Source organism: Cavia porcellus, unplaced genomic scaffold, assembly GCF_034190915.1.
Source record: "Cavia porcellus strain 051 isolate PalLab524CR breed Dunkin Hartley unplaced genomic scaffold, mCavPor4.1 scaffold_20, whole genome shotgun sequence".
In the NCBI taxonomy this organism is placed as follows: Eukaryota; Metazoa; Chordata; class Mammalia; order Rodentia; family Caviidae; genus Cavia; species Cavia porcellus.
The window spans coordinates 65,563,192-65,576,313 of NW_026947503.1; the positions used below are offsets into that span (position 1 = coordinate 65,563,192).

Below are 13,122 nucleotides of genomic sequence, written 5' to 3' on the forward strand. Positions count from 1 at the left end.
CCAGTTCTACTGTCTTAGCAGCCACATTTCCAGTGGTCAGGTGCCACGCGTGGTCTGTGGCCACCATATTGGATGGTGCTGAATGGGACACTTCCATTTCCACGACAAAAATTTCTGCCAGACCACGCTCTGAAAACAGTACAGTAACGTGACCCACGCTGAACCCTCCTTCTGCAGCGCAGAGAACTGGCGTGCGTGGAGGGTTTATTTTTGGAGCAGATATCTTTGCCTCATTGATGAAACACATAAATATGCCCTTGTACTTTTGGTTTGTACTTGTTCCCAACAGACAATAAAGCTATTCAGGGCCAAATTTAATCCTGGCCATGGGATGCGGACTGAGACCCTGGGCTGCCCAGGGCCTTATCGGCTTGAGCCGCTTGTCTGCTTTGTTACTTTGTCCAAAGCCAGCTGTGGCACAGCTGTAAAAAGCCGCCATCTTTTGACAGCAAACCACTTTTAAGGTATCAGCTCAAACCCAACCTTATCCTTCACGGCCCAGCCTACTCTCTAATTTTGATACTTGGGTTTGGGCTGAGTTCCTGCAGCCCTGTACTGGATCCAGGGTCCACAGAGAGCAGGCTGGCGTAGCCTGAGGAGTCTGACTGTGCAGACATCCAAAGAGAGGGGAGGGTGGAGACACAATCGGAGTTGACCTGCTCCAGAAGTTTCATCGAAGTCTTATTTCTTTGCAGATCACCTACAAAGCAGTCAGCTCCTTTGACCCAGAAATTGATTTATCCAATCAAAGTGGAAGAGTGTCAAAACTGGGAAACGAAACCCACTTTCTGTTTTTTGGACTGTATCCGGGGACCACCTACTCCTTCACCATCCGGGCAAGCACAGCCAAGGGATTCGGGCCTCCAGCAACAAACCAGTTCACCACCAAAATCTCAGGTACCGTGTGCCTGTGGTCAGGAATGCTAAGCTCAGACATGGGACCACCTTCTGTTCGTGCAGACATTTCTGAGTACATGAGAGTTAGACAGATACGTGGAACTGAGTGACATTACCATGCATATTCATGCTTTGGGAGCATAAGGGCCTCGAAGGTTAGGAAGGGCTGCATTTTTAGTGGTTTGTCTGGGAGGACCTGGAGAAAGGCATTGTCATCCTTTGCAACCCCAGACTCTGGAGCAGCAGTGCTGCAGGAAGCTCCTTGGGAGAGCTGGGCAGAAGTCATATGTGTCCCCTTCCACGAGGACTGCCTTTCGAGGGACCTTTAACCAGCAGTTTCCCATTCACAAGAGCAGGGCACTACCCAGCATGGCACCAGGCCCTGGGGGCCTCTGGGATTTTCTGTTAGATGTAGCAACACCACCCAATGAAACGCACCATTTCTGAAATATTTCTGGACATGTTCAGTGGTTCAGAAAATGTCTTCGAGAGACAGGAGGATCACAGGTTTAAATCCAGCCTGAACAGGTGAGGAAGACCCTGTCTCACAAATAAATAAAAGGGCTGGTTCAATCCCCAGTACAGGATGGAAGATCAAGTTCATTCTAGTTTTTAATTTTCATGAACTTTAGTTCAAGAAAGGAAATCACTCTCATACAAAATATAATTCATTATGAATAGCAGCTAGTTTTAATGGAATTGAGTGATAGAGAAGCTGAGAAATACCTTGTGTCTGAGGCCTAAAATCTTTTTGATATGCAAGATTATTTTTGAAACCACATGTCTAAGAATCCATCTCTACCCTCTCCATCAGACCCTTGTACCTGTAGACTGTAGTCCTGCGGTGTCCTGCACGTCACAGCTCTGTGTGACAATTTGTGCTGTCCAGGGCCAGGTGGCATTTGCAAGGAGCTTCACCATTACCTTAGCGTAGTGCGACCACAGTCCAGAGAGGGAGGAATGGCCTTGGACCATGCTGGGAGGGGATAACATCTGGGGAGCTCCATTCGCCTGGACTTTGTCCCCTATAGCATTGCCACTCTGCCTTTTGAGGTGAGGGTTATTCCCGTTTTGAAAGATACATAACTGAAGATTCAGAGGTGATCAGTTTGCCTAAGTGCCTACAGTGTTTAGCCATGTTAGAGAAAAAAATAAATAATAACAAGAAACAGGGCCAGATCTTTCTCAGCTGGGAAGGGGACCAAGCGTGGAGGAAGGACAGAGAGGGGAGGCGAAAAGAACATAGAAAAAATGAAGTTGGCACCCACACCGCAAAAGAAGTAATTAGCATGTACTGCCACCATGCATTAATTGTAAAATAGGCCAGGATACAGCTCAGCAGCACAGAGCCTGCCTGGCAGCCGCAGGGCCTGAGTTCAGTCTCTGCAGACTCTCAGCCCGCTGCCCTCTGCACACCCCTGTTGGATCTTTGAGTGGAAGAAACCTTGGCATAGGTGGGAAAACTGTAAAGTGCAGGGTTGCATTTCCAGGGATTATCTCAAAAGTCACGAATGCCTTCAAAGTCAGCCTACTGCTGGGGTCAAATTAACCCAGGGAGCACAGGGAGAAAGTGGACAGCATGATGCGACCTCAAAAGCCTGCTGCACCTTTCAGGCCAAACTGAAATCCGGAAATGGGACATCACTAGTGGCTCATGAGCCCTCACCCTGCACCCCAACCTTGTGCAGACTCTGGATGGGCTGGGATCAGCAGCTGCTCTGTGTGGACCCCTGGGCAGCTGGTGGCCCTGAGTGCTTGGGTCTCCAGGAGAGGGACACCAGAGCCCAGGGACACCTGTGCAAAAATAATGCATCCCCATTGCCTGTGCTTCCCACTGCAGCTCCGTCCATGCCGGCTTATGAGCTTGAGACACCTCTGAACCAGACAGACAACACGGTGACGGTGATGCTGAAACCAGCACAGAGCCGGGGCGCCCCGGTCAGGTATGTGGGACAGGGAGGGCAGTGGCTCCCCAAGCGCAGAGCCCAGGAGCGAGTGTCCCCAGGTGTGGCCACAGGTCTCCTGCAGACCCTGCCCCACTGAAGCTGGATCTCTGCTCAGAGGACACACAGAAAAGAAGGCAAGGGTCTCGTTGTGAGGAAGCCCAGGGCCCTGAAGGGGCTTATCCCCAACCAGGCGCCTGTCCCAGAAGGTAAGGAGCAGACCTGCGGTCCTTGGCAGAGGAGCTCGCTCCCCCAGAGGAAGTGGGTGCTGCTCTGTTCCACAGGGCATAGGGTATTTTTGTCTTTAGCTCCCGTCTTTAAATGGGCAGGTTTGTTTGTTTGTGACATGTAGGTTTTATATCATTTTAACTTTTAGTAAATTGGCCAGTTTCTCAATTGAGTAATGTATTTTTTTTTTTTTTTTTTGGTAAAAAAACAAATGGAAGGACAGTGTGAAGTTACAGTGGGAGCAGATGTGCGTGTGTGGGAGCATCCAGGGCCCGCCCCCTGTTCCGTGATGAGAAACTACACAAGTGCACCGCTCGCAGTGCCGGGGCAGTTGGTGAGCTCTCCTAGGAAGGCAGAGGCTTGCCGGAAGTGGTCTGGAGTGCAGCCTCTCGGAACTCATGGGTCTGTGTCCATGAAACTTGTGCTGGCTCAGAGGGATTAAGACACTCTAACCTTTGTCTCGGCAGGGTTCTCTGTTTCTCTGAATAGCCCACCCATGAGAACTGTTGCATTTACACTTAAGTCCTGGACGGCTTGTTTCCGGGTCCCTTTCCTAGGACCATCCCAAACCTGGCTCGCATTTCCCTGTTACCCTTGGGGAAGCCGCTGGACTTCTCTCTGCCTGATGAAAGCATGCCCGAGTGCAGAGTCAGGAGGTGATGCAGGGAGCCGGTAGTGCTGTCAGATGAGGGGAGAAGCCTGGAGACGCAGCTGAAACACCTCCCAGTTCTGGGAAGCAGTCCTGTAAGGCCTTTCTCTTGCCACGTGTAAGGGCACTGGGGGAGCTGGTGACAAGTGAAAGCTGTGCCCCAAATGGAAGGGCCTGTCTGTGCTGGACTGGGGATGCTCTGGTGGGTTTGCTTGAGGAGTCAGCGGTCAAGCTCAGTTGACTGGCTCATGGTACCTGCTGCTCACATGCTGTCTACGACCATTAAAAACTGCCCAGGGCAGTGCTATCTGTGCACTTGTGTGTATAGAAGCACAGTTTGTAATAACTAAATCTTGGGAATAACCCAAATGCCCATCAACCGAGGGATGGATAAAAAAAGACGTGGGTTTTATACAGTGGAGTACTACTCAGCCAGAAAGAATGGTAAATTCAAGGCTTTTGTAGGTAAATGGATGCAACTTGATACCATACTCATAAGTGAAATAAATCAGACTTGCACGTGTAAATACTATATTGTTTTGCCTAGTGTAAGAAACTGAAAGAGTAAATAAGATCCAAAAGTCACAATAGTAAAACAAAAAGAGGCTGCTGGAAGGGAAATTCTTCCCTCTTCTTTAATCAGTCTTGCATGCCTGTATCTGGTAGCCTGAGCAATTACTTTGAGAATAACAATATGCAGTATAACAACCATTGTTAAATTCCTACCATCTTCTTTTTAAATCCTATCTCACCGGTCTTTTTTTTTTGTTTTTGTTGTTGTCATTTTGCTTTTGTTATCTTTTTATTTTCTCTTTAAAATTAAAATAAAACAAAACAACAGTAACCAATAACCAATCAAAGAAACTAGAAAGGCCCAGGGGCCACAGAGCTCCGTACAGCCACGGGGAAGGTTAGCGTCACCCAGCTGCAGCCTCCAGGCCTCCGCAAGCGCCAGCCCCAACCCTGTCTCGGAGACACTACCTGCTCTGCGTTGGCTCGGATTCTCATGCAGACTTTTAAAACATTTTCTGTTTTTCCTGCCTCCCACCTTGCTTTCAGGTCTGTGTACATACTTGGTCCACATCTGTCCACGTCTCAGTTTGGAAGTAGTTTCTCTGGGATGCCCTCCCTTAGCCTCTTCCGGCCTTCTGAAGGGCAGGCACATTGCAAAGTAGTATTCGATTTTCCTGTCATATGACTTGGTAGGAGATGGTTTTGTTCTTGTTTACTCTGACACATTTCAGGTTGTCTTGGGAAATTGGGGATCTTACTAGTTGGTTGTAGACATTGCTTTCTATTTATATCTCTATTTACAAAGCAGATTCAAACACCAGAATCCATGCTATGTGGCTTTTGTCACCTACTGTACAGGATGTCAGGAGGCCCAGTTCTGTGAAGCCTGCTGAGCGTGGGTTTCTGGGGAACCAGCTGTGCTCTACTTGGGTTAAGCATCCCTGCGGTACTGGCTGAGGTTGCTGGCATCACTGTGCTCTCTGAGTGCAATGTACCTCCAGTTAGCATCGGGATGGATAAACTTGCTGTCCTCAGCCTCTACCTGTGTGATGCTAAAATCAAGCTCAGTTCTCTCGCAACAGGGGATGACAGCCAGGGAGTATTCCAGGGAGACTTGTCACCTTTGCCCATCTCAAGTGGTAAATGATCTTGCTACAGATTAGAGAGAGGAAATTACCTCACCATCACCTGGCAAGGTGTTTGGTCTTTTTCACATCAAAATGAATGTTCTCTTCAAGGGATTTATTTTACAGCACAGCATAATAGTACTGATTATCTATGAAAAGCTGGAAGACCACTGTATCTGCAAAGACTGGCTTGGGGAAAAAATGTCCATAGTCCCCACAAACTGAATGGGGGGGGCATATTAAAATTCTCAATTTAATTTAATGTTTAGAGAAATAAGAACACTGATTAGGGAATCATGTGGACCTAAAATGTAAAGCCATAATGTAGATTAAAGCATTTGAACACATCTGGAAATTTGCAAAATGCACATGTAATCAAACTGCTACCAGAAAGCTTTTCCCAAACGATGAGATAAATACGAGAAGAGGCGAAGTGGAAGTGAACATCTGCCTGTTTTCCTGGGTTTTGCAGTGTTATGCGTTCAAAAATATCGTCCTTTTGTGATTTCCAAAGCTCATTCTCTCAGATGATCTGATTTTTCTTTGATCCCTACTTACTGGTGTTGAAAGTGCGGGCATACTTCATGTATGCTACTCACTAGCAAGGTGGCTGTGTATTGATTCCACTCCAGACACTCGGCTTGGTTAAGGAAAATTCTTGCAATTGCTCTCCATGCCCAGGGTAAATGATCGTTGTCTCTTTATTGACCAACACATCAGCTAAAATTATTTAAATGCTGAGATGGCCAGGAGGCACACAAATCTCATCATTCCAGCTGCTAAAGTAGAACCCAGGAATTCTGGTGTCTGTGCATGGATGCACTTGTTTTCTTTAAGACAGGGAAAGATTATTTTTTTATTCACTTAGCAGCACAGTCCAACAGCAAATGTTTAGACAGTTTCCAAAAGAGAAAATCCTTATAATTTGGCAGTCCGAGAGCAACTCTAAATAAAGAGGGTTTTACCTAAGCTGTTGTGCTTTCTTGCTTTGCAGTTTTGCTCTCGTGTATGTATACACATGCACAAATGTGCACATGCAAGTGTGTGTACATGACCTGCCATGTGCAAGATGCGTCAGTGCGGGTGTTTTCTGATCTCTTAACACTCCACAGCTTGCAATGCACCAACTGCTCGTGCTTCACTGCTAGTGTTCAGTCAGCTTTTGTGTTTTTCTTTAGACCCTGTGGCTTTACTACGTTCCTAAGTGCTTTGGAGCTATTTGCCCACTCAGAACTCCACACTTGAATATGGTCCTCTGGTATTCATTTTGGTGAAATTTTAAAAGATGGCCATTCTGTGTGGGTGCTTGCTCCAATTCATGCATTTTGGAGGATCCACAAAGTGAAAGGAAAAAGTATGACAGTCATCTGTGTGTAAGCAGGGGGGCGACAGATAAAAACATTGATGACCAGAATGCTAAGGCTCACATCCCGGCCTGCAGGCGCTATTTCAGTGTGTGGTGGATGTTTTCTTCCTCAAATAACGATAGCCCTGGTTATGGTGTGGTCACTAGTAACTTAGGATACTATGATTGCCCTTATAAAGGAATGTTTCCTCTCTGGATACTTTTATAAAACAGTTCTGGAGTAGTTTCTATTGCTGGAAGTCAGGACCAAAATCATACACTAGAAAGTTCCTGTGTTATGAGTGGGAAAGACAGGTGTGCATAACGAGTGGGAGAATTCTTTTAGCTCCCTTTTTAAAACATGCATCCTTAGTAAGATTTCAAGTCAGAAAGGAAATATGTTTTGTTAGTAAAAGGAGAGCATAAATGTTTTATTCATCCAAAAAAACTTCTAACTAAAAATAAAATCTCATTGTAGAACCACTTCAGTTTCACATATAAATCAGGAATCAGCTTACTTTATATGAGTAAATTTTGGTTAAATTTACTTTGCTGTGAATGCATTATAGTTGTAAACTCGAGTAATTGTTGCTGTTTTCATTTACTCTTCTCGACCAAATATATGTGTGTGTGTGTGTGTGTGTGTGTGTAATTTATCTATTATTTATTATTTATTTTATGTGAGTACTGGGAGTCAAACCCAGGACCCTATACTTACCAAGCAGGCACTGTGCTGCTGAGCTATATCCCTGGCCCCCTCAACCAGATCAATTTCGTTGCCTTTTCTGGCAAACTGCAGAAGCCGTGGCCCGATGTTAGGACCTCATTGTTCATGATCACTGTTTCCTGGCTTACTAACTGGTCATTCTGTAGCCAATTAGAAAATTAAAGTTGTGTATTTTTCTCAATCACCTTGTCCTCTGAAACCCCTCTGCCCTGTCCTTAGAACAATATAACAGACACATTTTCCTTCCCGTAAGGGAAAATCAGCAGTAAAGCAATTGTATTTATTTTCAGAAAATGTGATATACTTTCTGAAATGTCTGATGTGGTCCTGGGGTGATTCAGGAAATGAGATTGTTTCCCTGGAGCCATCAGGGCATCTGCATGTGCCCGGCTGGTGTCACCCAGGGACCTGAGGGAGGAACTGAGTCTGAGTCAGCCAGCTGGAAGGTGATTGTCAGGAACCATGGGAGGGACAGGTGAGCGCATGCTGGGCTCAGAGAAGGCCCTGCTGTTAGAAACGACAGTGGCTGGCGTTGGGGGCTCACGGTGAAGAACTTGGAGGTTATAAAGTATGAGCCAGGTATTTTTTTTTTTTTTTGTCTTTTTCATTTTTATCGGTATCAGGGATCTAACTCACAACTGCCTGCTTGCAAGGAAGGCGCTTATGCCACTGAGCTAAATCTCCAGCCCCTAGCCAGGTATTTTTAAGAGAGATTTTTAAAGTAGCAGCAAACCAGTTGCTTGTTTCCCTATAAGTCAAAGAAAAAGACTTTATTCTGTCAGTATCTCCTCCTGGGATACCCTGTTGTCTCCTCATGCCAGGACCCTCTGGGCATCCAGCAGGCCATGGGTGCTGCTCTGTCCCCAACACAGACCCCTGGTCCTCTCAACTTTTACAGTGTTTGCCTCATTTTATTCAAATGTGATAATCATGAAAAATCCAACTTGCATAAAAACCAAATTTATAATTTATAATTGCTTTAGCAAAACAGAATAGAATAAATAGAATTCCTGCAATTTCTGATTTCCATTTTCTTTTGTTTGTATGGTACCAGGGATTGAACTTACAACCCTGCACATGCCAGACAGGCACTTGTGCCACTGAGCTAAATCTCCAGCCCTTGAGTACCATATTTTAAAAATTGATTTCATTTAACTCCCTGTTCATTGTATGCCTTTGCAACTTCTGAGGGATTGGTTTTATGCACAGGTAGTGATCAGACCCAACTCTGCCCGGCAAGTCTTAAGACAGGCTTGGTGCCTCCCCAGTGGTCTCTGAATCACTACCTAGTTATCAGCTCAGCTGAAGAAACTTAGCTGTAAACCAAAGGAAACTGGGCTTGTTTATAACCACTCTAGATGTTACTCCAGAGCACAGTGCAGCTTCCGGGTGACCTTCCTGGGAGGTCAGCTAGACGTGGCACATGTACGACTCAAGGGAATCTAGTGCTCTCCTCGCCCTTTAATAACCCGATTCCTCCTCTGTTTTATTAAAAGAGAGATTTGTGACCTTGCTCCCATTTGTGACTGCTCAGTCCTTTTAAGGTTACAGCTTTCCCTACACATTCTAGACTTGGACTCTCAATCAGAATAGTTTTGTGTAAGAGTTTGGCAGAGGCTCGGCAGGACCAGTTAAATAGTGACTTGAAAATGTTTATTATTTATTCACATAAAACCTTTTATTGCTTTTCCTTGCTGGAACGACACTACTAGTTTGAGAAAGAAGTCTAGAGTGGAAAACCTCATGCTGCAAGGTTTACCTTAGATCTAAAGAGTCTCTGATACACATTTGAAGTAGCTTCATTTTAAAATTAGCCTATTATAAATTAACGTGTGATTTCCAGATCTGAACAAAGATTTATTCTAAATTAGTTAGGAACCACAGAGTCTATCAGTGCTTACAACCAAGATCATTGCAGGTCATGGCCAGAGTCAGCAGAACCTTCTGGACAGGCAGAATCACTCTGTCCTTTTTCTGTGGGTTCCAAGGAGGGAACTCCTAATAGTATTTATATGATGCAGATATTGGGAACCTAACTTTTCAGAGTGGATGACACAGGAAAATGCATAGTCTTTAGAGTTCGAGAAACCTAATTTCCTATCAGAGTTCCTCACTGGTTATGTGACCATTACAATTTTTTCTTGAGACAGGTCTCACTGTGTAGCCCAGGCTGGCCTTGAACTCCCAGTGATCTTCCTGCCTCAGCCTCCCTGCCACCTCCTACCCTACTTGTGTGCTATTATAAATTTCTTAGCATTCCTGAGCCTGGCATTCTCATTGGTCCAGACCCAGGACAACACTGTCTGGCCTCTGGGAGTGTGTTAGGATTGCACTGATTTATATACTGCTCTGGGGGACGCAGAAGACTGGTGGACAGCAGTTGGGATGCTGGAGACTGGTGGCCCAGCGTAGGGCAGGCCCAGCTAGGACTTCGGAGAGGAGACAGCTCAGGGCCAGGAAGAGTTCGGCGATGGGTGTGTTTGAGGGATGCCTTTGGCACTATGAAGAGGAACATGGGGCTGGGGATAAAAGGTGGGGAAGCTGGGCACAGAGGGCTGCAAGGATGGAGCGGGGAGCAGGAAGGGGAAGGAGTCAGTGCAAGACAGCCAGAGGCAGGACCTCACCCCAGATGGGGAGCCCCATCTGGGGACCCAGGAAGGGGTAGAGCCCAAGGAGGGAGCCCGGCCGGGAGCCCGGTGGGAGAGGCATGCAGAGCGCAGGCTGAGGTCGTGTCCTGTCCCTGCCCAGAGGTGACATTGATGGGCACAGAGAATTGGGTAGGGATCTCCCAATAGTAGAGAAGTCACGGGCCTAAGTAGTGTGCAGAGGCGAACAGTAGCCCATCCAAGGGATTTGTGGAATTACACTAAAGCATTATTAAAGGCACGCGTTGTGAGCAGGTGCCGACTCCCCCTGCGGATCGGGACCCTGGTGGACTGCGAACATGCTACTAAAAATAACAGATTCCACAGAGGCCCCGAGGGCCATGTACAGCTGACACTGTCCACTCTGCGTGCCTGTGACCATGACGAGGACAGGGCGGCCTCCTGGTGTACATAGAGCAGTGCCCTCTGCAGGAGCCATTTGTCAGGGTGCAGAGAGGGAGGTGTGAGGCTGCTCTCAGCCCACAGCCAGGGCAGAAGGTTCAGCTACCTCTATCTCCCCCCTTTCTGAATGTCTGCCCCTCCGTCAGTATGAATGATCTAGAAGTAGCTTTAGTGAAGAACCCAAAGGTCCAACAAGTTGCCAAGACTTGCATTTGCCATCGCAGCATCTTGGTAATGGACCTGCAAATTGCTTCCCCCTTGCTGTTGGGAACACTCTGTATTCTTGGACTCACAGCATTTAATTCCAGGGGGTTTTAGGGATGGTTTTCAGGAAGTTCTAGGAGGATGGGAACCCTTTGGGAAAGACTAGAAATTTTGACTAAGACTGAGTCATTGACAGTCGGTGCCTTGTATTCACCCTTTGAAAGTGTTAAAATCGAGTGTTCTTGTGAGTACCATTTACCGGTTCTCAAAGACTGATGGAGTCTTGTAGGGGACAGGTCATGACAGTGCCCCAGCGTGGCCTCAGAGCCCTGACCTGCAGAGCTGCTTTCCACTTGTGCTAGGACCTCCCAACCGTTTGATCTGATGGGCAGGGACACAGCTGTGCAATGGACATGTTCTCTTCTGCAGAACATTGCACCAGCCAACTCACATACACAGCATGGTTCGCTAGGCGAACACTAACATCCACCATAGTGCAGATGCTTTTGGTTTTACCCAAAATGATTTTGGTGGCCATATTATTATCTTTTGCTGGCGATGCTTACCTGCACTGGGTCTTCAGCCACTTAATTAAATTTGTGTTAAATACTGCAACCTGTTTGGTGGAGGAGCAGAGCTGGCGAGTGGTGGTAGCCTTTTCCGTACATGTTCCGTGCACTCCTGTGCAGACCCCAGCTCTGCACCATCCAGCTTTACCATCTCCACTTCCCCCAGGAACTGTTCCCCAGCCAGGAGCAGTGAGTGGTCACCTGCTCACTGAGACATGCTAAGGGGCTCTGCAGGGCCCGAGATCCAGGTAAAATCATTGCCCTCCAGAGCACTGCCGAGCCTCACTGGAGGTGTCAGGGGTAGCGGCCAGCTGCTGCTCCTTCCTGCTCACTGTTCCCCAGCTCCCAGCTAGGCACTGCTCTCTCCAGCAAGTCGCACTAACCCTGTGGCCAGTGCTGTCCGGAAGTGGCCAGGGGGCCACACCAGCTTCTGAGAAGCAGGGAACCTCAGCAGGCCCAGGAGGGTCATCCTGAGAGGGTGGCACAGGAGCGGAGCCCTAGCAGGGAGGTAGGAGAGGACTGCGGGTGTGCAGGCCGCTCAGAGAGAAGAGCAGCCCTTTGTCAAAAGTCAGAAACAACAGAGCTAAAGAGATGTAAGCAGTGGTCACCCTGCTTAATAAGATTGCAAGCACCCATGAGGTTTTGGCCAACGATCAGGAACATTAATTAGGTTTATGAACTCAGTGTGGAAAGTGACTGTTTTCCTAGGCTAGATGCTTTGGAAAATGTACATAAACATAATAGAAAATGCCAAAAGGTCACCAAGTGGCTTTTGGAATTTCTTTCTGAATATCACTCAGCCTAATTCGTTGTGCAGGTTCATCGAATGGAACCTCATGGATGTTCTGTCTGCCAGCAGGAGCAGTCATCCCCTGGAAACCTCCACAGACAGGAAGGCAGAGGCCCAACACTCCTGTCTAAGTAGACAGGCATGTGAGGAAAAGTAAAGTCACAAATTTATATGCTGGCCCCTAAAAAAGTGTTAAGTCCCGTGGTCCCTCTTTAGGGTGCAGAAACGTGAAGCGATGCCTCTCCTTTGCCCTTGGCTCTGTCGGCTGTTTATGTTATGACAAGAGAAATTGCCACGGATGCCTTCCGGTGCTCCTTCCCGCATCAGGGCATCGCTCTGGCTTGTACGCCGGGCCACCTCCGTGCACTGCTTGCCTACAATTAGAAAGTTAGGGATCGTTTACTCCCGGGTCTTCGGTTGAATGTTTCTGTGACTGACACCTCCAAGAGCCTCTCTGTGGACATGAGAGACAGCGGCCATAGATACTCAGGACTGACCCACACTGTGCACTACAGGGCCATCTTATGTGTTTCGCGCTTGGTACTTCCTTCCTGGACTTTTTCCTTCTCTCTTCTCTATTTTTTAATAAAAGTGATTGAACATGGGAGAATTTTTACGGGGCACTAGGACAGGGTTTGCACTTGCGATCAGTTCCTGGGTGGAGACACGAGGAAGCCAGTGGGCTTTGGGCTGGGAGGCAGCGCCACCCCGAGCTCTCTCCACGTAGCCAGTCTCCTTTAGGAAAAGTGGCCTCCGGTCACTGAGATGACACTGTTCCTACAGCTGGGTGCCTGGGAGAAGCGCACCACATGTGCAGAGAACACGGCATAGGTTTTGGGGTTGTGTCACTTACTAACTTTTGGGGCCTTGTGTCACCCCAAAACTCGGAATCCGTTTCTTCTTTTGTAAAGTTGCCTCCAGAGGCGTATCCTGATCCCCTACCATGCCATCAGAAGCATTAATGGCGATGAAAATTCTTTGCACCCAAGTACTGAAGGGAGACTAACATACATGATTTGCCTAGAAAATGTTAACTAGACTGCTGTGCCGGGCCTTTATTCTCTGATTTTAGTAATATGCTTA

General features: G+C 47.3%; 1 protein-coding gene across 12 annotated transcripts in view; it reads left to right on the forward strand.

Moving 5' to 3' along the window:
- The window catches only part of Ptprm (protein tyrosine phosphatase receptor type M), a 619,038-nt gene that overhangs the window by 372,702 nt on the left and 233,214 nt on the right, over nt 1-13,122 (forward strand). For all 12 annotated transcript variants that reach the window (XM_063232111.1, XM_063232116.1, XM_063232118.1 and 9 more), the window contains exons 10-11: nt 696-897; nt 2,738-2,840. In XM_063232111.1, coding sequence (XP_063088181.1) covers nt 696-897; nt 2,738-2,840 — 305 coding nt within the window. The remainder of the gene's footprint in view (nt 1-695; nt 898-2,737; nt 2,841-13,122) is intronic.